General features: G+C 39.2%; 2 protein-coding genes across 2 annotated transcripts; both read right to left on the reverse strand.

Moving 5' to 3' along the window:
- Positions 1-1,392: 1,392 nt before the first annotated feature.
- On the reverse strand, positions 1,393-9,847 carry akap8l (A kinase (PRKA) anchor protein 8-like). Its single transcript, XM_026171690.2, has 13 exons — positions 9,557-9,847; positions 8,743-8,781; positions 8,392-8,611; positions 6,405-7,005; positions 5,746-5,860; positions 5,594-5,646; positions 5,187-5,217; positions 4,734-4,839; positions 4,474-4,615; positions 4,072-4,177; positions 3,859-3,989; positions 3,077-3,172; positions 1,393-2,757 (listed from the first exon to the last, which is right to left on the reverse strand). The coding sequence occupies exons 1-13, from the start codon at positions 9,579-9,581 to the stop codon at positions 2,227-2,229; spliced, it is 2,196 nt and encodes a 731-aa protein (XP_026027475.2). The 5' UTR covers positions 9,582-9,847; the 3' UTR covers positions 1,393-2,226.
- A 4,104-nt stretch (positions 9,848-13,951) lies between these two features.
- On the reverse strand, positions 13,952-19,595 carry LOC113023445 (uncharacterized). The gene is made up of 11 exons (XM_080303165.1): positions 19,526-19,595; positions 19,353-19,429; positions 18,370-18,672; positions 18,062-18,295; positions 17,848-17,952; positions 17,549-17,764; positions 17,123-17,455; positions 15,955-16,203; positions 15,649-15,742; positions 15,492-15,549; positions 13,952-15,415 (listed from the first exon to the last, which is right to left on the reverse strand). Exons 2-11 carry the CDS (start codon positions 19,405-19,407, stop codon positions 15,368-15,370), a joined length of 1,695 nt encoding a protein of 564 aa, XP_080159291.1. The 5' UTR covers positions 19,408-19,429; positions 19,526-19,595; the 3' UTR covers positions 13,952-15,367.
- Positions 19,596-27,817: the final 8,222 nt, after the last annotated feature.

Below are 27,817 nucleotides of genomic sequence, written 5' to 3' on the forward strand. Positions count from 1 at the left end.
TCTACTGTTTGGTAAGTGTGAAAGTCATGAAGATGTCAATCCAGCTGAATACTGATGGAGATAATGGCGGTAAATTGTGCTTTTCTGCCTTTTCCTGTGTCCTAGAAGATATTATACCACTCATGTTTATGAAAACTGTTATCAGTGCTTGGGTAGGAGGGAGTAGGTACACCACCTAGTGGTTGGGATGGTGTTAAATTAAAGCACAGTATCAAAACAACCTCTGCAACAGGTTATCAGAATTGTGGTCAACAGTCTGCATCAAAATGTGCAAAATTAGCAGTGAATATGTACACATCACAAATGTGATAAGTCTGGTTGTTAGATGATGTGCTTTTGATACCCTGCTCAGTTTACGTTAAAGGTCTACACATGCAGTCCTTCTCCAATTCAAACTTACTGGCCACTTCATTAAGTATGTTTGTTCACCAGCTTGTTAACACAAATATCTCAACTAACCATATGGCAATATCTCAGTGCATTTGGGCATGTAGACATGGCCAAGACGACCTGCTGAAATCCAGACTTCAGTGACTTTAAACGTGGAATGGTTGTTAATGCTAGATGGGCATTGCTGATGGTCTGGATTTTCCCGCACAGCCATCTCGAGAGTTTACAAAGGATGCTCTGAAACAGAAAATATCCAGCGAGTGGCAGCTCTCTGTGAAAAACTGCCTTGTTGAGGTTAGATGTTTACGGCATGTGCAGAAGAGCATCTCTGAATGTGTAACATGTTAAATGTTGAACTACACTAGCAGCACTAACTTGTACACATCTTTCTTGTGTAAATGTAAATGCCTGTGTTATTATGTATTACACACAACGGAGAGATCGCAAACTGTGTTTCATTGTTCTTATAATAAAGACATGTAGAAAAAGAGAGCGATTCTTTTCTATTCAGAAGACCACACCAGATGCAACTCCTGTCAACTAAGAACAGGAAACTGAGGTCACAGTTTGCACAGGATAAATCAACAAGACTGGAAAAATATTGTTGGTCTGATGAGCGGATTGCTGCTGTGATATTTCGACAGGCTCGGAGTTTGGTGTAAACCACATGAAAGCACAGATCCATCCTGCCTTCTCTCGATGCTTCAGGAGGCTGGTGGCATTATAGTGTTAGGGTAATTTTTTTTGGCACACTTTCTCAAACATAATAATGAGCTCTCTGTACTCAAATCACCTCAACAGTCACCATATCTCAATCCAATAGAGCACCTTAGGGCTGTGATGTAACAGGAGATTCAGCTGCCATCATCATTATGAATCAAAAATCCACGAGCAGCGTTTCCAGCACCTCGTTGAATCGTTGCCACAAATTAGTAAAGGCACCTTTTAAGCAGCCACTGAGTTAATTTCACTTTTATTTAGGAATTAACACAAAGAAACTGATTTAGTCAACGAGTTTATTTCTTTCCCAGACCGAGATGAAACTAAAACGACTGAAAATATTCCAAATGATATTCAAAATGTTGCACGCTTATTCTACAAACAGTCCCCTCAATCATCTCAGGCAGCCCCACCTGCAGAGTTAAAAAGCCCTCCTCCTAATAGATTTATCCAAAAGCTTGGAAAACAGTCATTCATCAATACTGGGAAAGGCCTGAAAGCCATAACAATGTGTAAACTCTGGACCCCCCCCCCCAAAAAAGTACACAATATATCTCAATGTTACAATAGCCGCAATTTCTTAATTCTAAACAACTTACATTTTAACAAAAAGGCACAACAACAACAACAAAAAAATTTACTTTGACGTTTTCATAAATATGCTCATGTGTCTTCTTGCCAATGTTGAAATGAAAAGTCCAACAATGCCTCTCATGTCTGCACCGAGTACAAAGCTATTCCTGGGAACAGATCAGTTCAGCATTGAGACTGAGGAAGGGTAAACCACACGTCCGGTCTACTCTCATATTTAAAAAGAAGTCTACCCCTAACTTTGTATGCATGCAGAAGACAAGAGTTACTATTTTTGACATTTGCTTTCATGTAAATCTCTGCAAGAAAGTGAAGAAGAAGAGCAGTAGACAAAATGTGCAACTGCTTTTTATCAAACTCAAACAACAAGCTCAGACTGACAGTGAAACATGACGGGAGCAGGTATATGTAATCCACAATACATGTGGCAGTCAAACTGGACAGTACAGGTCATAGACTGGTCCAAACAGATGTTCAGATGGAAAGGTTACTCTCTCACTCTCTCTCTCTCACACAGTGCAGAAATCATTCATGATCATTGGCATCTTCCTCTTCGTGCACTGCTGCCTCCAATCCTTCATCTCCCAAGTCACCGTGTAATCCCTCTTCACCAATCTCATCATGAACCACATATCCCTCATCCTCTTCCTCCCCAATTTCAAAACCTTCCTCTTCATCCTGGTTCTCCTCATTCTTGTTCCCCTGCTCCTCCTCCATCTTTTGCTCCTCCTCCATCTTTTCCTCCCCCTCTTCTTCCGTGCCTGCTGCTGCTACTGCTGCTTCTTCTGATGCTGCTGCTGCTGCTTCTGATGCTGCTGCTGCTGCTTCTGATGCTGCTGCTGCTTCTGATGTTGCTGCTGCTTCAGCAGTCTCTCCTGCTTCTCCTTCGACCACCTCTTTGCTAATCTCCCCCTCAGGAGCAGGCTCATCTTTGGCAGGTTCTCCTTCCGCCTGGCTCTCTGCCGCTTCGCCTGTGACCTCCAACTCCGATACGTCCATTGCCATGCTGTCTTCTGGATCCTGTTCATCTTGGTTACCAGTGAACGGGTTCTCACCCTGACGAAATAAAAGAATTGAGAAAAATAATGACATTTTGACCCACTGCACTCGTGGTCAGTTATGCATGTTTGCATCAGACAGTTTCTGCACGCTACAACCCATACAGCTGATGCAAACCTCCAAAGTGTTATGTTATTAATCAGATTTTTTCCAAGTATAAGTTTCCTTTTTTCTTAACAGTGCATTTACTGACACGACTGGTCTTTTGTTCTTTGTGTTTACAAATAAATAAATAAATATATACATACAAGTAGTTGGTGCATATTTATAATCACATTTATTTCTGATGCAAGCCCACACAGGACTCTGTGCATACCTTGAGGTAGCTCTCCAGCTTCTTGCCAATGAGTTTGTGGTTAAGGATGCTTCGAGCAACCGACAGACTGGCCCGCTTGGACTGCTCCATCATACCCTTCAAATAAACAACATTTCCATGTCAGAACAAAACATCGTAAACAATAGCCTCAGCTCTGTGGCACCATTTATAAAATTAGTGCAGGACTTCGCAGAGTTACTGCATTTAAAAAAAAAAAAAAAAAAAAGGCACTGCACAAACGGAGTGGATGGGACAAACTGTTACCCCATCGTCTGACAGTCTGAAGTTGTAAATGTTTTCTGATAAGGCAGAATCAATATTAGCCAACCTCTGGCCTTCAGTGCTTCAGTGAAAAGGTCAGCAGCAATGTCTCTACAGAAATCAGGACCCAGTTTCACACAGCCTACAAACATTGCTGTGTAAGCAGCTTCATATACAAATCATTTTCTTCTACTGTCTACATCTGCCAATTAAATGAAACATTCTGCAGAATGACAGGACGGTGTAGTTGGAAGAAAACAGTTACTACATGAAACTGGTCACAACAACATTTGTGACTTTCTCAATGATGCTGAAATTATTATTATTTTTGGATGCACTGCGTGCTATTTAGATCCATTTATACGGCCGATATCTCCAGAACCAGACAAGCCACACCAAAATAATAACAATGATACCCGAAGGACGGCGATAAAAATAAAAGGGCACTGATTTGAATGTAGTATTGTACTTTTAAACATATAGGCTTGTGGGGCAGTCCATTTGCAGAAGACCTGCTGTACCTTGCGGTTGTAGTTGTGGTCAGGAGACTTGATGTGTTTCTGTATCAGGTGGGGCTGCATGGGAATGAAAAGGTCACATGCTGCACAGTGAGCAGCTTCCACCTTCCTCATAAAGTGCTCCATTCCAAGCTCTGTACAAGCGTGAGAGAAATATCTGTAGTGAGCAATCTATGCGCATCTTCAGTTCAACACACAGCAGGAGTTTCTGCTTACCCCTGGTGAGGTCCTGCTCTTTGTACACCTGGCAGATTGCAGCACTGTGGTTCTCCAGCTGGCTCACCCTCTCCTCTGTCTTCTTAAACTTATTCTGCAAATACTCCTACAAACGAAAGGTTTTTTTTCAGTTTACAGTTCATCAAACGTTTACCTCGCCCAATATCTTTACTCTTGCATACATGTATAAATCACGCGTCGGCTCTGGAAGATCACTGCATAAATATTTCAGCAGATTCAACCAGAAGTGTTTTTCCATTTAACCACACTCCAAATTGTTTTAGTATATTTACAACAAGCACTTGTTGCACTGTAACATTTCTAAAAGCCTATGATTGGCAAGTTTCTTCAGTTTCGGTTCTTCATTAATCATAAATATGACTTCCAATAAATTTGAGTTACCTGCAAAAAGTCTGTAGTGGGCTTGGACAACTGGCTGGAAAGGAACTTAAAGTGGTCCTTGTGGAAGCGACTCTCAAGATGAGCCTCCATTTCTTCCTTGTAGAACGAACGGAACTTGCACACAGAACATGCAAACATCACCCTGGAAAAATATTTAAAGTCTTAGTGAAAAAAGCCCATCAGAAAGAGCCACAGGTGAGATTGAAAACAAAATCAGCAAATGAGAGTTGAAAGAACTTTCTAGGAGTTTGTAAATTCACCTTTCCAGGAATCCTCGTCTCTTCCTCATTTTTGGGTGTCTGTCCTGACCCTGGGCCGGTGTCTGTTTGCCCTGTGGCTTTTTCTTCTCTTCCAGTTTGGATGCAGCTAATCAGGAGCAAGAGTGCAGAAGACACGTATAGGAACAACCCCAATCAAAAACAAACAAACAAACAAACAAACAAACAAACAAAAAAAACCCCACAAAAAAACAAAACCCCAAAACAAACAAAAACAGAGACAGTGTAAATTGTAAATAAATTATTTAACTGTATAGAAATAATTAAAGAAATAATGAAACACAATATCAAAAGATTCAGAGAATCTGGAGAAGCCTCTATATGCAAAGAAAAAACCCAAAAACTAATGCTGGGTTTCCACAATATTCAGTTAACTCAAACTAATAATTAAAAAAAAAAAAAAAATCAGTGAGGAGTCACTGGAGTTAAGCTTACCTTTATCACCTTCTTCAGCAGGTTTTGTCTCCTGCAAAGAAAAATATTCATTACTCAAAGAAATTTAAAAAAAAAAAAAAAAAAGTCAAAAATAGCTCCATCATCTGAACTTAACAGATGTGTATTGCTGGATGTAGTCATGCTGTCATAAATATTTGCAACACATATTCAACTCAAATCTGTGACATTGTTTGATCATGAAGGAAAAAAAGAACATCGCATTTAGCCTTTTTGTCTGTTTTGTAAAACCTCCTCATCCTCATCCTCATTTACATTTAAATTATTATTTCCATCTGAAACTGTACACCGGTTGCTTAAAGCAATTTCCTGGGACAAGTTAATTAGATCCTAAAGTAATACAATAAACCTTTAAAATGCCACTGTTGACAAAAGGCTGATCCACTAACCGCAGCAGCTGTTGTCTTTGGCTCACCACCATCGCCGTTTTTCTCTGGTTGCTCTAAGAACACGGAGCACACACATAAGACCAAGAAAGACACCAAAATATCTGCCAAGTAATGAGGTCTTTTGAGAATAGCACAGTCGACAAAAACAGTACCTTGCGTAGCCTCTGACTCGGCACTGTCCGTCTTGTTCATCTTCGACTCTGGCTCATCACCTGATGTCGGGGTCTGCTTTCTTTTCTTCTGAATATCCCGCTGTGGCTTCACCTGCTACAGTACACAGAAATCAGTTTGCACACAAATGCATTTAGTGATAATAAAAATAAATACAAACCTGGACAATACACCTTCAACTTAGAATTAAACACTAATAGATGCTAGACTTAATGTTTGGCAATGTTCATATTCTCCTCGTGGCATTTCCACATCAATAGTGTTAGCCTCATCTTAAGACAAGCCAGAATTGGGGCAAAGGAAAGAAAAGGGAAAAATCTATCTAAGCTACTTAATGAAAAAAAAAAAAAAAAAATCAACATCCGGACAGTTATCAGGGCAATGAATTGTGTGGGGAGATGTGGGATTTGTCGTTACTGTGGATGCAGGGCAGTTACTTTCTTCTGGAACTAGAAGGGCAAGTGATACTGTAAATATGTGTTGGGCACTATCTGTGACAAACTGCTTTAGGTAGCAAATAGCAGGCACAGGCAGTTTAGCAAGACTTGCCAGTTGACTGAGAATACAAAAGGAGGGAATTAGAAAGGGCTTAACTTTTTCCAGGTATCTGAGGAGGTCTTATTTGGCTGGAGGTACTTACTTTGTTAAGGGGTCTCTTGCGGCCTCGCTGCCGGCCAGCCCGTGGGCCCCCTCCAAAATGCCTCCCAGGAAAGTCGTGAGGCCCTTGAGTAGAACCCTGGAAGCCCCCACTCTCAGGGTACATGCGGTTGGACAGGAGGGAAGGGAGCTTTCCTCTACCACCTCCTGGAGAGTGGCCACGGTGGGACTGGCCACCGCTACCACTTCCCCGCAAACCTCCGCTTAATGGAGTGGGGTCTGACCTGCGGTTTCCAAACCCTCCAGTAGCTCCTCGACCCCCGGCGCTTCCACCCCTTCTGGGGGAACGTCGGCCTGCTCCAGCCCATCCTCCACCTCCAGAACCTCCTCCTTGGGGACTGGTGAAGGACTCCCTCATATTCTGTCGCATTTTAGCGACTCCATAGGAAGAGGAGGGGCTGTCAAAGCCTCCTCCTCCTCCTAGCCCAAGTCCCCCTCCGAAGCCCTGGCCTCCTCGCTGACTCAACAGCATGCTGTCCTCCCGGCCATCACCAAAACCATAGCTACCGCCGCCAGATCTGTAGAGATCTCGGGAGGAGGCAAAAGCGGAGGAGCGCGAGTCGAATGACTCGTACTGGTCAAACCTGCAGGAGGGAGGAAGAGGGTTGGTAGAGAAGAGCAGAGAGCAAGGGAGGCAGAGGGGCAGCCAGGTTTGGATTTCTCCACCTGCTATTCCTTCTCCTCTGTGGTCTCGCTTTCTCCATGTTTTCTTGTCACTCCCAGCTTCATTTCAGAAAACAAATTAGATCAAAAATTAATGATCCACAACAACTTAAACACTGTGCTTGTGGTATATTGAAAGGTTATTCCTCTTGTTTTTAAAATCTCAAGTCTACTGCAGATTAGGGAAATGCAGTTAATTTTTTAAGCCTCCCTCCTTTTTAAAGGATGGGCTGTAAAACCCTGAACAGACATGAACATGGTCCATCAGAATCCACAAGAAGTAAAGTGTCCTGGGAACTGACTCAATTACAATAAATACTGATGAAAAGGGGTTTATATACAAAAAAAACAAAACATATATACTGGGCATTTTTCAAGGGGAGATTGTGTTTCTGTAAATACATTGAGCATCCTTCAATAAACATTTCAGCTTAACAAGGCATTATCAGGGCACCTGTAAACCCATCTCTCTTCAGTAACCTAAAGCCAGAAGACAGGGTTAGGTCACACAGAGGATGAGAGAAACAACGTGTGTAAACACAAACACAAAGCCGGGACAAAAGCAATGCTCAGAGTTTTAAATAAAGATGGATTGGCTTTATATGCAACAATGTCAGTTTGTAACAAATGGAAAAGCTGGTCTGTAACTGCACCTCCAACAGGGGACCATGCATTTCACAATGTCTTTGGTTTAAAGGATCACATCATCATTTTCTTCTCAATAAATGAGGGATACTGCAGCATAGCAAATGGGAGCAAACAATGCATCCTCAGATGCCGAGGCATTCAAATGCAGCCTGGACGATACGATCTTCTCATCAAGCGGGAATTGAGGCAACTTGTTTCCAACAAGGATTGAGTGCAACAGTAATGCCGTAACAAAGACTAAAACAGCACAATTTACTGGTGCAACCTCAACAATTTCCAAAGGATATCAACTCTCCAAGTCTCTGCAAACAGTGGTATACCTTTGTTTGTTTTACCCCCAACCACTGTGAATAACTGTTCTTCAGAATCAGTGGAGAATCGCAAGCTAGGAGGGCAGCCAGGTGTGAATTGGTCCTAATGCTGGACTTTAAAATTAGAACGGCTATTAGAAGGCCTAAGCATTTACTGAGACAACTGTAGAACAAAGTGGTAACTTGACATCAGCCAGACATGACGTGACACTAAGAGACGATGCGCTCAAGCAACCAGAGGGCCAAATTTGTTATGCAAATTTGGCACATATTCAGGTGCATGGATGTGTGGGAATGATACCCTACTAAGAAAGATGGTATGAAGCATAAAAAGGAAAGTACTGTTACCTGTCACTCCGACCCCCTTTAAACCCCCCCTCCAACTGAGTGAGCATGTCCAAGCGCTGGTTAATCTTAGCAATGACTGCATCTGCATGGGTGCCCGTCGATGAGAGCAGAGATGCTCCCGAGAGCCCTCTTTTCATGTGGCTGCTGCCACCTCCATAGCCTCCGAGTCCAGACATGGAATCCTTATAACCTCCCCCGTGCATATCGAAACCACCAGAACCTAGTAAAGGGGGTGGGGCAAAAAGAATAACACACTCCCTGTGAGGAAACAAATTAATTAAACAGAATAAACATGCACTACTTACTTGCTTCATGAATAGCAGTAATTCAGGGCTGAGTGTACCAACTTACCTCTGCTTCCAGAACCGCCACCTCCCCAACTGGAGTAACCTACAAAAAGAGAGAATATGGACTGATAATACAAACGCACTGGGAATTTTATACTAACAGGTCCACAAGCATGTGCGGATTTATTACAAGGAGCTGTTCAATAGCGCAAATCGTTCAAAAGCATAGGAAGGTGGAATCCACTGCTATAACTATAACCATTTGACAATTGATTTGCAAGCTTTCTGTCTTAATAGAGTTGTGCAGTTCAGAAAGGAACAGCAATTAAATCCAAAGACTAAGAGGCATCTTCTCAGAGGCGGCCATTTTATCAGCTAGCCTTTAAACTATTCCGACATTGACTCCATTTTAAAAGAATAAGCTAACGAACTTTGGCAGAGCAAGTGACAAACCGCCCAAGGCCCATAAAGCCGTCTGCGTTAGCATCGCTAGCAAACAATCTGCCCGACAGCGAGATGGGCCGCGTAGCTAGCAGTGTTTCATTAATCGTGGCCGATGGGCCTAGCGTAACGCTGACGATTTTTTTTAAAATTTTCGCTAAAACAAACCTACTGGTACTTGTCAGATTTTGTAATAACTGGTAAGAAAATACAACACGACTACTGTTTAGCTAGGTATTTGTTTCAGGCTGCAACCGGCTAAAGGCTGGCTCTTATGCTGGGGAGTTTTTTTTTGGTTGTTTTTTTTTAAACGGCATTAGCTTAGCTAACGGCTAACAAACTGGTCATGTTTCAGGGGAACAAAGCATGTGGCTAACTGGGTAACTATCAATATCTATAGCCAAATGTGAAACAAAAGCTAAACAGATTATATTTACCAGAGCCGTAACCCCTGCCTTCCATGATATTTTGTGCGCTGTTTGGACGAAACAAGCAACACGAGCGGCTACAGATCCAAGAAAAGAGTAGCTGCTTGTAGCAAAATGTATCGAGCAAAGTCCGACACGTCAAAACCACGTGACCGACAAGGCCTCGTTACGTCACTGGTATGCCAATAATAGAATATGAAGGTGAATATATATTAAATATAAAATTGTTTTAAATATCAATAATAGATTTAATGAAGGCAAGAAGAATGTCACCACCGTATCCTGGTCTTGACCAAAGGCTACATGTGTAGTGTAACGCCCATAAATGTAGAGATTAATATTGAATAATCAATCTATCAGTCAATCAAAGACTCAGTGTACTATATACAGAGGTATACAGTTTGCCCTGAATTGAAACATCTTAACTATGTACATACACAAAATATGTTAAACAGAGTATTTGCTTCTGTAAATATAAATATTGCCAGTAAATCTTCATCAGCTGTCATTTGAGGTGCACAATAAAATGTCTAATATATGTATATGTGTATATCTTCCGACAGAAGACGAGACTGTTATCACACACATTTAAGATTAGGAAATCTTAAATATTTCATCTCTTCAAAGCACAAAGACCAGTGTTAAATTGACTCCCACAGAATCATTTTCAACACTTTTTCAGGGTTTACATAGTCCACACTCTTTAGAATTAAATCCACATTTTTAAAATAGTTAAAATATTTAACACTGTGCCAGACTTCATGTTTTAACTCTCAAAACAGAGTTAAAATAATACTTTAGAGACTGAATAAGTGACTCTGCTGAGATACAATTTTTAACCTTCTGTCTTCTATCTATTGTTGAAAGTTATCAAAAGTATATCAATTTTTAGAGATACACAAGAAGAAGAAAAATCTATAGGATTATTAGTTCAGGATGAACATACAAACAAAACAGACAATGCTTTGTTTGACTTTATATTATATTCTAATAGCAAAACTAGAAAAAGTGGGCAAATATTTAATTTGTCTTAATTGTATGAATTAAAATGTTAAAAAACACAGAAACAAATGAATATGTGCCCCTGAATGCAGCTTTAACCCTTAATATATATATATATATAAAAATACAACTCACTTGTAGAATCATCTTGATGATTTTCTGGATGACCTTCTGCTGACTGCATCAAGCGAAGCAACTCTGGTGTTGAAGTGAGCTTCTTAGCCTCTTTTATGGCATTTGGCCTGAAGAATGTCTTCCATTTCTGAAGCAACCTGGAGGATGTGTCGTCATCGAGCAGGAGAGTGAAGTCTTGCTCCACCTTTAAGAAAGAAAATTGTATTTGAAACAACTGGTAGCTCCAAATTCCAAACCATTTCAAAAAATGAATTCTAACTTACCAGTCCTTTTGTATGTAGGAAGCTTCTGCTTGGATCATTAACAAGCCTCTGACAGTGCTGAAAGGTCTCCTTCATCTTCTGTAAAATCACAGAGTTGTTTGAGCCTCCTTGCAAGCATCCCCATCAAGCTGGTGTATAACATTCACAGTCCTTTGGAGATTTGGGCCACCCGAAGAACTGTCTGTCAACCTATTAGGTGGTGTTGGAGATCCACGCCGAATCTGTCTTTGGACAGTTTTCATACGCCAAGAAATGTATCCTGCACCCCTTGCTGCTCCTGGATAAGTGAAAACACAACATATTTTGTCAGATTTAGCTCATAACAAAATATCAGATAATTTTTATGTCCATCATTAAATAATTTTGTGTTGTATAAATATTGACTTTTACATAGGCTTTGTCTGCATATGGATCCTTGAGCGAGGGGATCGGCATCACAATGCCCAAAGCATACTCCTCTCTGATTGCTTTTGGGGGAAGGTGCCCGAGAGGAGATTTTCAGTTTTTTAAATTTAGACAATTAGTATGCATTTATTTGGCACAAGTATAAAGAACACAACATACACTGAATACATACCCATGATTATCAATCATGTGAGCCACAAGTATGTTAACCATTTGTCATCTTGTGGCGTCCTTCATGGTGTTTGTTGCTTGGTATTCCTGTATTACTTTGTCACCACCAGACTTGCTTCTTAAGACAGTTTCAATTAACTCTTAAAAATGAAAAACAAACAAAAAAGAGAAAAATGAACATTGAGAAAAACCTGGCAATAAGGAATCTTTCTAGAAACTTGAGAGGAAAAAAACAAAGCACAAGTGTGAAGCTTTGTAGCAGCCTGTTTACTGTAGCAGTATTGTTAATTCTTTGTCTCTTGCATGAGACCTCATCTAAGATTATAGTTGAGGCACATGAGCTGAAGCTTGAGTTGGAGTCAGACAACTCAGAAGCAGAAGACAGGTGCGAAAATACTAAAGAAAAAGAAAACATCAAATAATTTGTTCAATTGAATGTAAAGTGCTCGATTATACTTTTTAGTGTGTAGCCTCACCATCATCGGAGAACACTGTTAACAGCACGTTGCCTTGTCCAACAAGGTCACTGCATCAACCTCTGTCCTTGTTGCATCCTTGTAAGTAATGTTTGCACCAGGTAGCAGGCAAAATCTCTCGATGACTGTGAAAAATGGTACAAAGAAACTCATTGTGCTTCTGGTGTTAGCACTGCTTCTTACTTGTGTCTTGTTGTATATGGTGCTTAACAATTTGTTAATACGAACAACACCTTTGCTAAAAACACAAATCTGAATCTACATCAATGTAAGAAGCTCCTACAATATGTATTAAAATATTATTGTGAACATATTCTTTATCCAAGATAAAGTAGCAATAACCTACACAGCTTTTACATTAAATTGCAGAAAGTCGTGTCCTTCATCATTATTTAGCTTCACATACTTTAGTTGTTGATTATACTTAACCTGGACCAACATTTTTCTGAAAAATGCAAGACTGAAATTTTAAGAGGACAAAATAAAATCAGAATCAGAATACTTTATTGATCCCTGGGGGAAATTATTTTTTGTTACAGTGCTCCATTTTAAACCAACATTAAGACAAGACAGACAATACGCTAACTAAGAATAGTACAATATATACATATATATACATACATACATACATACATACATGCATACATACATACATACATACATACATAAGTCACTTATAAATAAATATTTGGAAAAGAAACATGTGTAGTTGTAGCAGCAAACAGTGTGTTAAGTGGATGCGTTGTACAGGGAGATGGCCACAGGCAGGAATGATTTCCTGTGTCGTTCAGTGGTGCTTTTCGGTAATCTCAGTCTCTCACTGAACGAGCTCCTGTGACTGACCAACATGTCATGGAGTGGGTGGGAGGTGTTATCCAACATTGTCTTTATCTTGGACAGCATCCGCCTCTCCGACACCACCTTGAGGGAGTCCAGCTCCATCCCCACAACATTGCTGGCCTTACGGATCAGTTTATTAAGTCTGTTGGCATCTGCGACCCGAAACCTACCCCGAGTCAGTCACGCACTATATAAAACAGTGCATGTTTGAAGACTTTTTCTGTAGTTCTTTTGATGTTAAACTACATGTCAGAAATTCCACAAAAAAATCAAACAATAGAGGTGCATTAATGCCAGCCTGAGCAGTTTACTTTGGGTTTTTTCCATCACTAACAGCTTGAATGTGATCTGTAATACTGATATAGTTAGAGGCTATTAACAGTTTGCATTAACTCTTTATTGCTAGCGCCAAAAGCTAGCGTGTTTTCTTCGTTTAAATTGTTAAAATGCACAAAATACATTTTATAGCACAAGTTTCTAACTATCTTAGTAAGTCTGACATAATTCTGCTTACCCTGTAGTTCTACAGTACTGTTCTGCCCGCACTGGGGGTGTCTGGGAGGGCTGGGCTTAACTCCAGTTCAAAATGAACTATACAGAATTAAAGCTATTAAGTTAACTAATGACAGAGTTAACATTTTTAACCAACCTCTGTGCAGAGTTACAGTATTTAGAATTTTCTCTTTTAAGAGTTAAATCAACACTGATGGAATACATTTTGTCAAATAACTCCAACACAGAGTACAATTTAAACCAGAAAGTGTTTAAATCACACTTTGAGGGTTAAAATCAACTCTGAGACATTTACTCCAGCACATTTTAACTCTCCAGTTTTTGCTGTGTTTGATTCCACATATCATCACAGCACTTTAAAAGGCATTCTACTGAGAACTTTGTTTTAACGTTACACTGAAGGGGAGATCATGTCGTCATAAAGTATTTCTCATCACATCATCATCATCGTCATGATTTTCGTTGCAGTTCGGGGCGTATCTGCTATCGGATTGTGCGTTTTGCCAGTGAATTGTAAATTAAGATTTGTCCTCTAAGAGAAGGCAAGAAAGCTGTCATTAAAACCTGCATCCAAAGTCTAGTAAGAAAATCTCCATAAATAATAAAAAGAACTTTTTGATTTTTATTATTTGCACAAAAATCCTTTAAAAACAGCCAAGTTAAGATGCCATACAGAAGCCATACAGAGGCTGGGAAACAGTCCTAATTAAAGATGGTCAAACTCAAGTCAAAACAAACAAGGTTAATAAACTAAAAATGATAAACATGGCAATTAAAACATGAAAAATGAAACCTGAAAAGGATTTAATCACAACATGCAAAAATGGCTATTTATTTTCTAACAGCATCACTAATGTGTGAAAGTTGGCATCACAGGAAAAGCTAGTTACACTGAATTCACCACCACCACTGCATGATATAAAGCAGGAAGATGATAAAGTTATCTGTCATTTCTGTGACCTACGGGGCTCTTAAATACAAAACAAGCTCAACATATGTCACACATGTTAAGGTTAACATGTGTGTGTTCACATGAAAGGGGTGGTGCTGGCAGCATTTCACCAATAAAGATTATGGATTAAGTGTACTAACAGCAGAACAGCTGATTTCATACAACAACATTAAAAAATACATTATGGGAAAAATACGAAGAGGTTAAATACAAATTACAGACTCAAAGTAACACAGCTTTTGCAGAGCAATACGACTGGACAAAAATCAGCTATATTAATACAGTTGAGCTCATTTGAAGCCAGATACAGATACAGATTGTCAGTATCACAGCTCTGTTATTAAGAAACGAGGGAACTGGATGAATTATTATCACCTATTTAATTAAATTGTTATAAATAAATTGTTATTATTTATTTTAGTATTTATTCAATCAGCTGCAGCAACAGTGGTGCTTAACTGTCTGAGAGCACGTAAAGAATGACTATAAAACTATTCAAATGTAGGATTAGTCTACTTGCAAATTTGATATATCAGGAAGTACAAATAGGTGTTCCTTATTGGGATCGCATATCCATGCTTATAGAACAGTAAAATAGTTGTAAACTTATTTGGAGTCGACAGGAAAAAGTAACAAATAATGCTGTGGCCAAGAAACTATATTTGTTACTGGAGCTCACTGGGGAAACACAAAGATATTAGACACTGTTGAAAAACTGCCCAGGGGTACCAGGGCAGTGATTTGATACCTACAGGTTTCTAAGTTACCATGGTAATGTACCCCAATAAAAAGTGAAAACTGGTACAAAAAAGCAAGGGTCAAAGCTAAAGATGGCCTGGATAAGAAGAAATCCTGCTTTGGAGTACAGGCCTCAAGTTTGACATACTCTAAGTTTGCAGGGCTGTTTGTCTCTTTGCACATGCAGGATCATATTTTGCCAGCATGAATCTAAATGAATAAGATCAATTGTATTCAGATTATACTCTGCACACGAGAGGAAGAGGAAGTCTACAAGCTACCCAACCAGATGTTGCACAGTGTCTTCTTGCTTCTCTGCTGGTTTTCACTGTGCAGCAGGGTTCAGTTCAACACTCTCATACAGCTGGTCCATCTGAAAGGAGGACATGCAGATGACTGTGGGCACACTTTCATAAACAGTAATTTCAGAGTTTGACATATCTCATTACTTGTCCAGGTTGTTCCCTGTCACTTTTCTCAGCAGTGGCAGTCACAGTTTTCTTCTTCCTACATTTGTAATATATCAAACTCAAATTTTTCTTATATGAAAGAAAAGAGTTTTGAAGACAGAAGATATGACACAAAATCTGAAGTGAAGTAGTTTACCTTGTTTTCATGTAGAGTAGAAATACAACTGCAGGGATCAGCGATAAAAGAGTCATTTTCAATACGTTCAGCCTTGCTACGGTTTTCTCTAGAGCTGTAGAGATTGATGTAAGATGTAAGTAAACATTGTAGTAAAATATTTCAGAATAGTATAAAATTAACGGCCAGACTGCTATTTTGTTGGTTTGGTCCAGAAAAAAGTTGAAGTTTCTGCCTGCTGCTATCACTTAGCCTGCATTTCTCCATTCACCAAATGTAAAGGGAGTCAGAAAGTGAGCAGGATCTTTAACATTATGTCCTTCTTACCTTTGACAGTGAGAGCCTTCTCAGTTGAGCTAACGTTCTGAGGACTATTCACAGCACAGGAATAGTTCCCTTCATTCTCCTTGCTGACTGGGTCCAGGATCAGATGTTTAGTTTGGTGGCCGACTGGTCGACTGTCGAAGTACCAAATGTAGTTTGTGTCGTCAGTCAGAGGACAGCTGGTGCTGCAGGTCAGTGTGACTCTCTGACCCTCTGTCACCATTGCAGAAGGACTCACGCTCACTTTCACACCTCAAAGATAGTTCGATTGGATAGAAAACAAAACAAAACAAAAAAAAAACAAAACAGAAGAGTTTTTGTGCCTTTTGACAAAACTGACGTGTGATTATCAATTATATCTGACATACAGTTAGGTCCATAAATATTTGAACGAGACCATTTTTTTCCTATTTTTGGTTCTGTACATTACCACAACGAAATTTAAATGAAACAACTCAGATACAGTTGAAATGAAGACCTTCAGCTTTAATTCAGTGGGTGGAACAATGCATTTTTAACACAATCCCTTCACTTTAGGGACATTTCAGTAACTGAACAAATTAAATAACTGAAAATAAAATGTTTATTTCTAATACTTGGTTGAAAACCCTTTGCAGGCAATGACAGCTTGAACTTGTAGACGTCACCAGATGATGAGTCAAATGTCCAATTACTTTTAGTCTCTTTAAAAAAAGAGGGTGGCCCATGATAAGGAGCTGAAACTCCTAAACCTTTCATCCAGTTTGATTGTAGAAACCCTCAAATGAAAGCTGAGGGTCTACACACTACGCCCATGTCCATGATGTAACTATAATTGGAATACGTTTCAGTAAACGGGTAAAAAAAACAAAAATAAAAAAAACTTGTGTCAGTGTCCAAATATATATGGACCTAACTGTAAGGGTGGTTGTATCTCCTTCTGCCTTCTGCTTGACTGTCTCCAATTAGCATAAAAATTTTATGGTACAAATTCTGAACATCCAAAATGATTGCTTTCAAATTTTAGCTTCACATCTGAAAGAATAATGATAATGATATCAGGTAATTTGCTGTTATGTTTCTTTAAATCAAATCCTGTATGAAACACATTTTGTGGACCATCAATATGATATAAAAACATGCACTTCACTAAACACTGCAGGTGATTCTGTATTAAATCAATTAAACTTACCTGTGACAACTAACATCACTCTAGGTAAATGACAGAGATTAATATGTTTCTCAAGTCTGAATGAGTATTCAGCCGAGTCATTCCTCTTCACATCATTAATTCTCAGTGTGTGGTTGTCTTTCATGTTGTCGTGATGCTTCACACGGCCCGTAGCTTCGTCAAATACCTCCTTACAGTCATCCTCCTCACCACCAAGCTGTACTTTATACCACGATCCATACTTCGAGATGGAATGGCTCGAGTATTGACTTGCAATGTTCACAGAGGAACCTTCCAGGGCACAGATTCTCCTGCTGACGTAATTTACAGCCTTGCAGTTTGCATTGTCGATGCCTAAAACAGAGTTTAAACACATGAAATTTTACTTCTGCTTCAACCTGCCTGTTGTTTGTTTCGTACGTATGTTTGGCTCATACACGTACTCACAGGATTCACGAGAGAGCACATCTTCATTGCTTTTTAAGGCGCAGGAGAAGAAGGCTGCTTTGGGTTTCAAAATGGTAATGTCTTGATGCTCACATTCATTGTATAACTTTCTGTTCCAGTACCACTTATATGCAGTGTGAGCATCAGCCACAGGGCAGCTGGTGTTACAGGTCAGAATGACAAAGCTCCTGACAGGAGTTATTTGAACGTGCAAATCTGTTGGAAGAAAATAAATACTTTTTTTTTTGCTACGACCTGTGATATGTTTTGGGGAGAATGGTTTGTTTGCATGTGGAAACCTGTCGGATATGTGATGGAGCAGAACTGGTCCTTTGATTTCAGCTTCTCGGAACACATGCTGCTTTCAGTATAAGTCACACTGAAACAGGTTTTAGTTACAGAATCTGCACAAAAAGAGATGAAAATTAGTATTTTAACTTTAGAATTTGTTAATGGCTTGCCAGGATTTTGTAGCTTTTAACACTTTGGGGTTGTTTTTGGAACGTTACTCACCCACAGAGACTTGAGGGGCTCTGAGATGCTCGTAGCCTTTGACAGCACAGGAGTATGTGGCTGCTTCCTCACTGCTGAGCAGCTCTTGGTACCAGGGAGACCAGTCCTCATAGAGAAACTCTCTGTTCTTGTACCAGATGTAGGCTGCAGGCTTTTCAGTCAGAGGACAGCTGCTGCTGCACATCAGTGTTACTGTCTGTCCCTCTGTGGCAGGAATCACCTTTACCTGCAGCTCTGAGAGGATGATGGATAAAATAAGTGCGCATAAACTGAAGTGAGCAGTAATTTATGAATGGTAGCAGCTCTACCTGAAACACGGAGCTCAGTTTGGTTGTTCAAGCAGAATTGTGGGTTCTCTGTAGTTTCTTTGCAGCAGTAAAACTTTGCATCTATTTCTCTCAAAACTTTGATTGTCAGAGTAAAGTTATTGTCTTTAGCCATGCTGTATGTTCCATTGTCTCCATCCACAGAGAGCTCTGTCAGGACACATTTGGAGCCATTTGTGTGTACAGTGTACCAGCTTATGTTTGAGGTGGCATGTTGAGCGGAGCATGGCAGATCCACTGATGAACCTTTTAAAGCACAGATTCTGCTTTGTAGCCCTATAACCGCTTTAACAGAAGGAGAAGGACTTCATTTGAATACTGGATGTCAGATAACGTGTGTGGGTATGCAAAGTTTTGCTCTACCATTAAACATGTTTGTTTAAATCAGTGTATTTATGATTTCTACACCATTTTGACCACACAGGTGAGCAAAGGTGTTAAAAGTTGTTTAGATCGTTACTGCAAATATCTCATTAGCCGGTCACATGGTAGCTGCTCATTGCATTTAGGCATATACACATGGTCAAGACAACCTGCTGAGGAAAAGTGATTTAAGTTACTGATGGTTGTTGGTGCCACATTGCTTGTTTATTGGGATATTCGCACACAACTTTCTTAGAGAAAGTATGCCCGACAATGAGAAACTATCCAGCACTCAGAGAGAAAATGCTATAGTAATGATAGAGGCCACAGGTGAGATGCAGAAGGCAACAGTAACTCAAATCTATAGGAAAGGTTCTGAAGAAAAAAGAGGTGTTGCTAATAAAGTCTATATCAATGCTCTGTGTCTAATCAGAAGATAATCCTCATTAATGTTGTCAGTAAAACCAATCTTACTAAAAACATCACTTCATGTGAAATATCTAGCTCTAAAGTTTATAGATACAGATCTTTAATAATAATAATAATAATAATAATAATAATAATAATAATAATAATAATAATAATAATAATAATAATAATACCTGTTATGTGCAGGAGGAAACACATCACCGTCCACTGAGTCTTTACAAACAGCATGACTGCAGGAATGCTTCGGTTTCTATATTAACAAGAAAATGTATAAAATAACAGAACTTGTATCTGGTTTTTTAAGATCTCCTACTTTATATCCATAAAAACATAAAATTTTACTCACATGTTGAAATTAAGAGCAGTGTCTCAGCAAAGGCAAGTTTTCATCTTGTTGGGGACGATAAATACATCACACGCAGCCCTGAGATCTAGCTGTAACTTCCTTCCTCTTGAAATGCTTAATCAAAATAATCTTGTTTAATGGTTTTAGTGTTGTGCAAAAGTCTGTCCACCATGTTTTACAGATGTAGATACGTGCTTGTTGTAGGTCTCTGCTGGTTACCTCGGGTACAGAGCTTTGTAGGTCTGCTACTTACTGTTGTGCTCTACTAGTAGAGTTTCTTTATATGCGAAGTGACAGGATTAAGTCATACGTCCGTATTAGGTTGCTTCAGAAATAATAATAAAAAACCAACAACACTCTTATGAAAATGGTCAAGTTTAAGGACTGGAATGAAAAGGAGTGAAAAAGCAGCCAGACCTTCAGAAAGCCTGGAGAACTGTTGTATATAACTGCCTATAGAACACTTTAACACATGAATGTCTGGGTTGGAAACAGAATACATGACTCAAGACTTTTATTATTAGCTGGTCTAGTTTAATACACAGTAAATGCAAATGCTGAAACTACTTAAATAAATGAAGTAATGTAATATTAATTTAAAAAAAACAAAGAAATAGCGTAAGTTCATCTAACATTTTGTTCCATTTCAGTTCATTCAGCTTATTATTTTTGATCAGCTTCATCTACTTTGCATATTAAGTACCTGCTACTTAAAAAAATGTACCAATTTATCTAAATGGTAAATAGCCTGTATTTATATAGCGCTTTTCTAGTCCCTAAGGACCCCAAAGCACTTTACATATCCAGTCATCCACCCATTCACACACTGGTGATGGCAAGCTACATTGTAGCCACAGCCACCCTGGGGCGCACTGACAGAGGCGAGGCTGCCGGTCACTGGCGCCACCGGGCCCTCTGACCACCACCAGTAGGCAACGGGTGAAGCGTCTTGCCCAAGGACACAACGACCGAGACTGTCCGAGCCGGGGCTCGAACCGGCAACCTTCCGATTACAAGACGAACCGCCAACTCTTGAGCCACAATCGCCCCGTGGCAGAGATCTTTGTAAGGTTTTAAATTCTGGGATCAATTTGACCCCAAACATTAAATATATTAGTCTTTAGTTTGATACAACAGCTGGATTGATTTAGATTCTGATTTCTTTTTCAAACATTAAACAATAAACATTGTAAACATTAAAAAAAACTTTACTGCAGTGAATTTATTGGGGGCATTTAAAACATCTGCATCAATTGCAAGCTTTAAAAACAGCCAACCGACCTTTTGTTCAGATTTTTTTTTCATATTTTGCCTTTTCTCCTTCCTGCCTTTAGCTCAATCTCCAACATCTTTTCATGTTTAAACACATTAAAGTATCATGACATTTTGCAGAATCCTCTGTTTTACAAGTAGTGTAAACACCTTTCTGATGAAGATTATGATGAAGACGAGAAATCGGAGAGGTGATTTGTCCTAAAATCATCTTGTAATTAGCCGATTCATTTGTGATCTCTCACTCATTCGTTTAGGACGAGTCTGTGAAAGCAGATCTGAAATCATGCAGATTAAGGCAATAGGTTGCCTTAAGTTTTATTTTTTTTAAGTTCTGCTACTTTTTGGGGTTTGCAGTGTTTAAAGTGTACACTAACAATCCTTTTGGCGTGTAACCATAACTACTATCTGTAGCTGATATTGCTACTGATGGCAAATATATAACAAATCTCACTTCCGTGTAAAGAGTTGCAAGGAAGTGAGATTTGTTCATACGTCTTCCTAGAATTTTATCTAGAACACTGTTACTAAGAACACTGTCTTAGTAACCCTGGACCTGACAGCAGCCTTCGACACTGTTGATCACAACATACTGCTATCCCGCCTTCAACATTGTGTCGGTTTAAAGGGCACTGTCTTAAAGTTTTTCCAGTCCTATTTGAATAATAGGAGTTTTTCTGTTCACCTTGGTGAACTGTCATCTCCCAGAGCTCCTTTAACCTGTGGCGTACCTCAGGGGTCCATACTAGGCCCCCTGTTGTTTATTCTGTACTTGCTCCCTCTGGGCGATGTGCTCCGTAAACATAATGTGTCCTTCCACATCTTTGCCGATGATATTCAGATCTACCTCCCTCTGAGGTTGAACTGCAATGTTTCTTTGCAGCCGCTACTCTCCTGCTTGTCTGACATTAAGACTTGGATGACTCTTAACTTCTTACACCTTAATGAAAGCAAAACTGAAGTCATTGTGTTTGGGCTTCCTAAAGATCCCAACTTCTCTCTTGACTTTTTGGGACCCCTAACCTCCGATTGCACTTCTTCCATTAAGAGTCTTGGTGTTATTTTTGACAATGCTTTTAAACTTGATAAACAAATTAGCTCTGTAGTTAAGGGATCTTTTTATCATTTGCGGATTTTAGCCAAAGTCAAGTCTTACCTTTGCAGGAACGATCTAGAAAGAGTGGTCCATGCTTTTATTACTTCACGGCTAGACTACTGCAATTCCCTCTATGCTGGCCTAGATCGTTCCTGTCTACATCGCCTTCAACTGGTGCAGAACGCTGCCGCTCGCCTGTTGACCGGTTCAAAAAAAAGAGACCACATCACTCCGGTTCTCTGCTCTCTCCACTGGCTCCCAGTTGCCTTTAGGATTGATTTTAAAATCTTATTGCTGGCTTTTAAGGTTTTAAATGGCACTGCACCTTCTTACCTGTCAGAACTCCTTAGTACTTATCGCCCCAGGAGATCTTTGAGGTCAGCCGACCTGATGCTTTTAGATGTTCCCAGGTATAAATTAAAGACAAAGGGAGAGAGGGCGTTTGCTGTGGCTGCACCCAGACTGTGGAACAGTTTACCTCCTCACATCAGACTCTCCAAAAGCCTAGAAACTTTTAAAACCGCTCTTAAAACTCACCTCTTTTCATTGGCTTTTAGAAAGGTTAAATTTATTTGTTTTATATATTTTTATTTTATTTTTATCAGCGAGGTGTTATTACGAAATTGTGTTCTATTGTATTTTTATCTGTATTTACTGTACAGCACTTTGGTCAGCCTTGGTTGTTTTTAAATGTGCTCTATAAATAAACTTGACTTGACTTGACTTGACTGTAAATATCAAGTTTGCTTATCTGGCTTTAACATACTTATTTTTTACATTAAAACATTTGTGTCTTTATTTTGAACTTTTTAAAATTTCTGTTTCTCCAAATGTATTTGAATTAATATACTGAAGTAATATTTTAGCCTTATTACTTATAACTTATTACTGCTGATCAGTGATGTCGCATCCACAGCTGCTTCCTGTTTAAAACTTTGCATACTAGAGTTGCTTCGGTCCTACTCTGATATGTTGTAAGCCATCGCATCAAAGTGTAATATATCATATAATACAGTATTAGTAATTATAATAATATTTAATCATCCTTTTGTCCAAATTAAACTAAACTATGTCTAGTTTTTTGATGTGTGAAGTAATCCAAAGGTGTTACACCAAAACCAGTTATCATTATTAAGTACTAATGATGAATTTATCAGGGCTGTCAGGGCAGGCTTGTTTCATATAACTAGATATGACAACAATCATTGTCTTCCTAATACACAGATTCCTCATCTGGTCCATAAAGTAAATTTCATTTATTGTTTTATTTCCAAAAAACGTACTTTTAAAGTAGCTGACATTTAGTATTTCTTTTTTTATAATTTTTTATTCTTCTACAAGGATCATTACATGATAATATAAGAGAAATAGTGAATATTTCACTAAAAGTGATAATTGTAAATCTGATTAAACAGGATTAATTTATTGCAATTCATATATCAGGATTGAAAGTATCACAAAGAATATTTTTTCATGGAGATCTGGAGGTGATCACACTACAAGACAGAGAGAGACAACATAACATGACAAGCATCACATCAGCGAGTTTGTAGTTTGTATTTTAAAAACTACTCATCACTTCACTTCTGTGCTACTTCTTCAATTCTCTGACCAAATGAATCAAATTTGTCTAAGCTGCTGGTTTTTGCCTTGGAGAAAAAGAAAATATAAAGTGCTGTAAGAAATATCAAATATGGACATTTTAGAATATTTTTAGATGCTTACATGTTGTTTGTTATTACTTCGTAAGTATCATGTTGTCAATAGCATGTAGAAACACTTCAGCACAGCTTTTGAACACTAAAAAGGCTGGTGTGAGGAAAAAATGACCCTGCAGGGTGTAGTGTTTTCCTGAATCTCCGTGAGAGGTTTTTTGTATAGTTTTGCTTGGGTCTCAGAAACATCCCTGCTAATGTTCACACAGGATCTCCTCACATCTATGAATAACTATAACTATAAAAGACGTGTAATTTATGAAATGGGTTTGCTGTAGATTGACAGAACAACCTTTTAAGGTGTTTACAGATTTATTTTATTCTTAGTCCATACTGTACATGATTGGATTGCAGAAACGACCATACGTTATTTTTTTGAATAAAGTATGATGAATGTGTGATTGGTCCACTTGGATTTTTTCTATTTCCTGTTTTTTTTAAAATATATGTTTTGCAATGACCCTGATGAAGGCCACAAACTAAAACATGTTGGTCACCTAATAAAGTTGTTTGCTAAAACTCGCTGGAGTATTCATGTCATAATACTTTAATTTTTAACATTTTATTATCAAAAAAGGACATTTTTGAAAACTGACATTTACTACCACTACTACTACTGCTACTGCTGCTAATAATGTCTAACAGGTTTGTGCATCTGATAAGTGACTGTCATCATCCTTGTAATAAGTATGAAAAGCAAAGAGAATGGTTTAGTTTAGTTTACCAAGTTCCCCATTAGCTCCTGCAGTAGCAGTAGCTATTCTTCCTGGGCTCTGACGAACGTTTTAACAATTTTCTTTTCATACATAAAACACGTATGGGAGACAAGAAAAGGCTCATAAACAACAGAACAACACAATTAAAAACAATTCTGGGGGGCGATCGTGGCTAAAGAGTTGGCAGTTCGTCTCGTAATCGGAAGGTTGCCGGTTCGAGCCCCGGCTCGGACAGTCTCGGTCGTTGTGTCCTTGGGCAAGACACTTCACCCGTTGCCTACTGGTGGTGGTCAGAGGGCCCGGTGGCGCCAGTGACCGGCAGCCTCGCCTCTGTCAGTGCGCCCGAAGGGAGCTGTGGCTACAATGTAGCTTGCCATCACCAGTGTGTGAATGTGTGTGAATGTGTGTGTGAATGGGTGGATGACTGAATGTAGTGTAAAGTGCTTTGGGGTCCTTAGGGACTAAGTAAAGTGCTATACAAATACAGGCTATTTACCATTCATATACTCTGATAAGACTGATGCACAGGGGAAGTCAGGGTTCAATTTGTTGCTTAAACGATTCCTCAGCACAAGGGAGGAGCTGAGATCAGACCACCAACCTTCCAACTGGTTGGTGGCCACTCCAACTGGCCACTCTACCTCCCTACCTCCACCCCAGTGGAATGGACTGAAAAAAAATGATTTTCCTGGAGGCCTGGAGGCCACGGCCCTTACTCTGATCCTTAAAGTGTTTACATTATAAAGTGATGAATTAGACTGCAGAGACCTTCTTCCTCAAAAAAAAAAAAAAGAAAAAAAAAGAGCCAGGTCACGACAATATAACTGTTTTAGGAGATTTATGTCCCTGAAAGAGGAGTGATAAAAACACGCAGCCACTTTGTAGTTCTCAGATTCAGCACACATGTAGCCCGCCTGCACAGTTTTAGTTTCAGGGAGGAAGGTCAAAGTATTCATCATATTTTCATGTGAAAATTAGCAAACAAAAGCCATTTCAATACAAGAAATAAAAGTTAATCAAAAAATGTTTTTTTTATCTGCAGTTCCCAAAGCAGTCAGCTTTGCTGCCCTTAATTTCTCTGGTTTTCCTGGTTTTGAGCTACAGACAAATGTTTCGGAGAATTTTGTTATGAATTTGAAAAGTGTTTAAAAAGTATAGGATAATATTGTAAAGATCTAATGTCAGTGCAGTCCTTGAGACCGATATTGCATGTCTCACTATCTGAGCATGAAAAAGCTGCAGTGAAATCTACTCACAGGTAACTGGTGCATATTCACGGTGCAACAATGAAATCTAAAACTTATCTGTGAGTGAAAGTGGAAGTAAAAAAGAAATGAAAAGTAAATGCAAAACAAAGCTGCAAAATGCAAATGTCTCAATGGTGACGGGTCGCAGCCTCCTGGAAGTTTTCAGCCATACTGAAACAACAGAATGATCTTAAAATTTGACGGATATTCTTTGAAAGCAACTAAATAGCAAAATAAACAAATAAATGGATTCGAGTGACAAGTGTGCCAATACAGGCTGCTGTGGATGATTGTTGTTTGCTGAGCATCACCTTCAATTTCAGCCTCTTGTGGGCCTCACCACAGTGGCTTTGCTGTTTGTGTCTTTTGGTGCATTTGTAATAGAATTATATGAAAAATTAAATGACCTGCTTTGTGGTACAGGTCATCCAAGAAGATTATGATTTCATTTTAATGAGGGGGCAGCTGTGCCTCTCAACCCTCTGGTCTAAGTGATCACTTCAAGCTCAAAGAAAGAAAGAATAACACAAAGGCAAATGTCAAAGCCTTAAAACGGGACCACAAATAAATGTACATCTTTTATTTACAAGAACAAACACATGAGGCTCGCACAACCAGTCGTGAGTGTGTGTGCTTTAATTTAAAATCAACATCTAGAAATTCAAGGTTTGTAGCATAATTACCGCTTTTGATTCCCGATTTAATTCCCAGTAATTGCAAAAATATTGAAAATCACGCACACTTACACCCTACTTTTAAATCAGCATGAAACGGATGGATGATATGTAGCAACAATTTGGATCTGGAAAGTAGGGGAGACCGGGGATAGTTGTAACATTTTTGACATTTCTGTCTGTAAATTGAAGCTCTTTTAAGGTAGTGGATTCAAAATGTAATGCAAAGTATTTACATGTCTCTGCTATTAAATAATGCAGCTATTTTCTCTGCAGCACAATTACCCATTGCATGGTATGGCCTCAAACACGAAGAGTGAAATGTTACAATTAACCCCATAGTCTGGGTTAGTTGTAACATATCCTGGGGTGAAATGTAACACAATGAAATAAGGGTACTGACAAAACATTAACATGTAATCTTTGTTTATTCAACACATGAATGTGTGTGACAGAATGCAGAAATCTAGCTTTTGAACATATTCCAACCCCCCAAAAAAGACAAATTATGGAATTTTCTGCAGCTGAATATTTCATTAATTTTGGTTGGTCTTCCTTGAGTTTGGCCTCATTGGCTCAGTGGGCATTGTAACCTACAACTCTTGCACCAATTTTGAACATAACAATGAAGCTGAAAAAATGTAGTTGTTCACCAGCATCGCAATTCCATTACTTTTATCATGGCTTACCTTGGTGTGGTTTGCAAAGTGCTTCATAAAGATGAGGAAATCTGTTTCTTGCACCCATCCTGATTTATTTCCACTACCAATACTTCCTACTGGTCCATCTCTGACACAGTGGCCTGCATAATGTATGTGTGGGAACACAAACAGTGGAGGAATTGTGTTGCCAATGGCATTAACCACATATACAAATGCGACCAGTGAACCTCTCTCTGCTGATGTCGTTGCCCCAACTTGTTTAATATAAGTTAAAGTAATAGTGTGGTAAGTTGTAACATCTGCATTATTGTTACAACTAACCCAGACTGTTGCTGTTACAACTGACCCAGACTCCTATAGCCATGAACTAGCTAACATTACAGCCAACGGCTAAAACATTAGCACTAAAGACCTACACAGAATATATCCCCATAGACATACAAATAACATAATTTAAGTTTGAGTTTAGCTGCAAAGCAGATAATGCTATTAGAAATTGAAATAAAGTAGAAAAACTTACTTTTTGCCATACAAATTACTTTTTTTCATGTTAAATTGTCTGTGTTTGACAAAATGTGCTGATTTTTCACATGTGATAGCAGAACTGAATTGGGCATGCACAGGATGAGTCACATCATTTGAAACTTAGCCCTGATTGGAGAAATTGGAAGTGTTACAACTGACCCACGTTACAACTATCCCCGGTCTCCCCTATGACAAAATAAAAATGAAGAAGCGCTGCAATGAAAACGTCCAGATATTCAACAGCTGGAGGAGGAATGCTCCCTCGGATGTCAGACTCTCTCCCTCTCTTTCTCTCGCTCATGCTGTCACAGTGTCTCTCCACGCCCCCTCTCCCTTTCTCCCTCCCAGACAGCTTCTTCCCTCCTCTCCGCCGCTGGAAGCTCAG

Source organism: Astatotilapia calliptera, chromosome 6 (assembly GCF_964374335.1).
Source record: "Astatotilapia calliptera chromosome 6, fAstCal68.1, whole genome shotgun sequence".
NCBI classification, from domain to species: Eukaryota; Metazoa; Chordata; class Actinopteri; order Cichliformes; family Cichlidae; genus Astatotilapia; species Astatotilapia calliptera.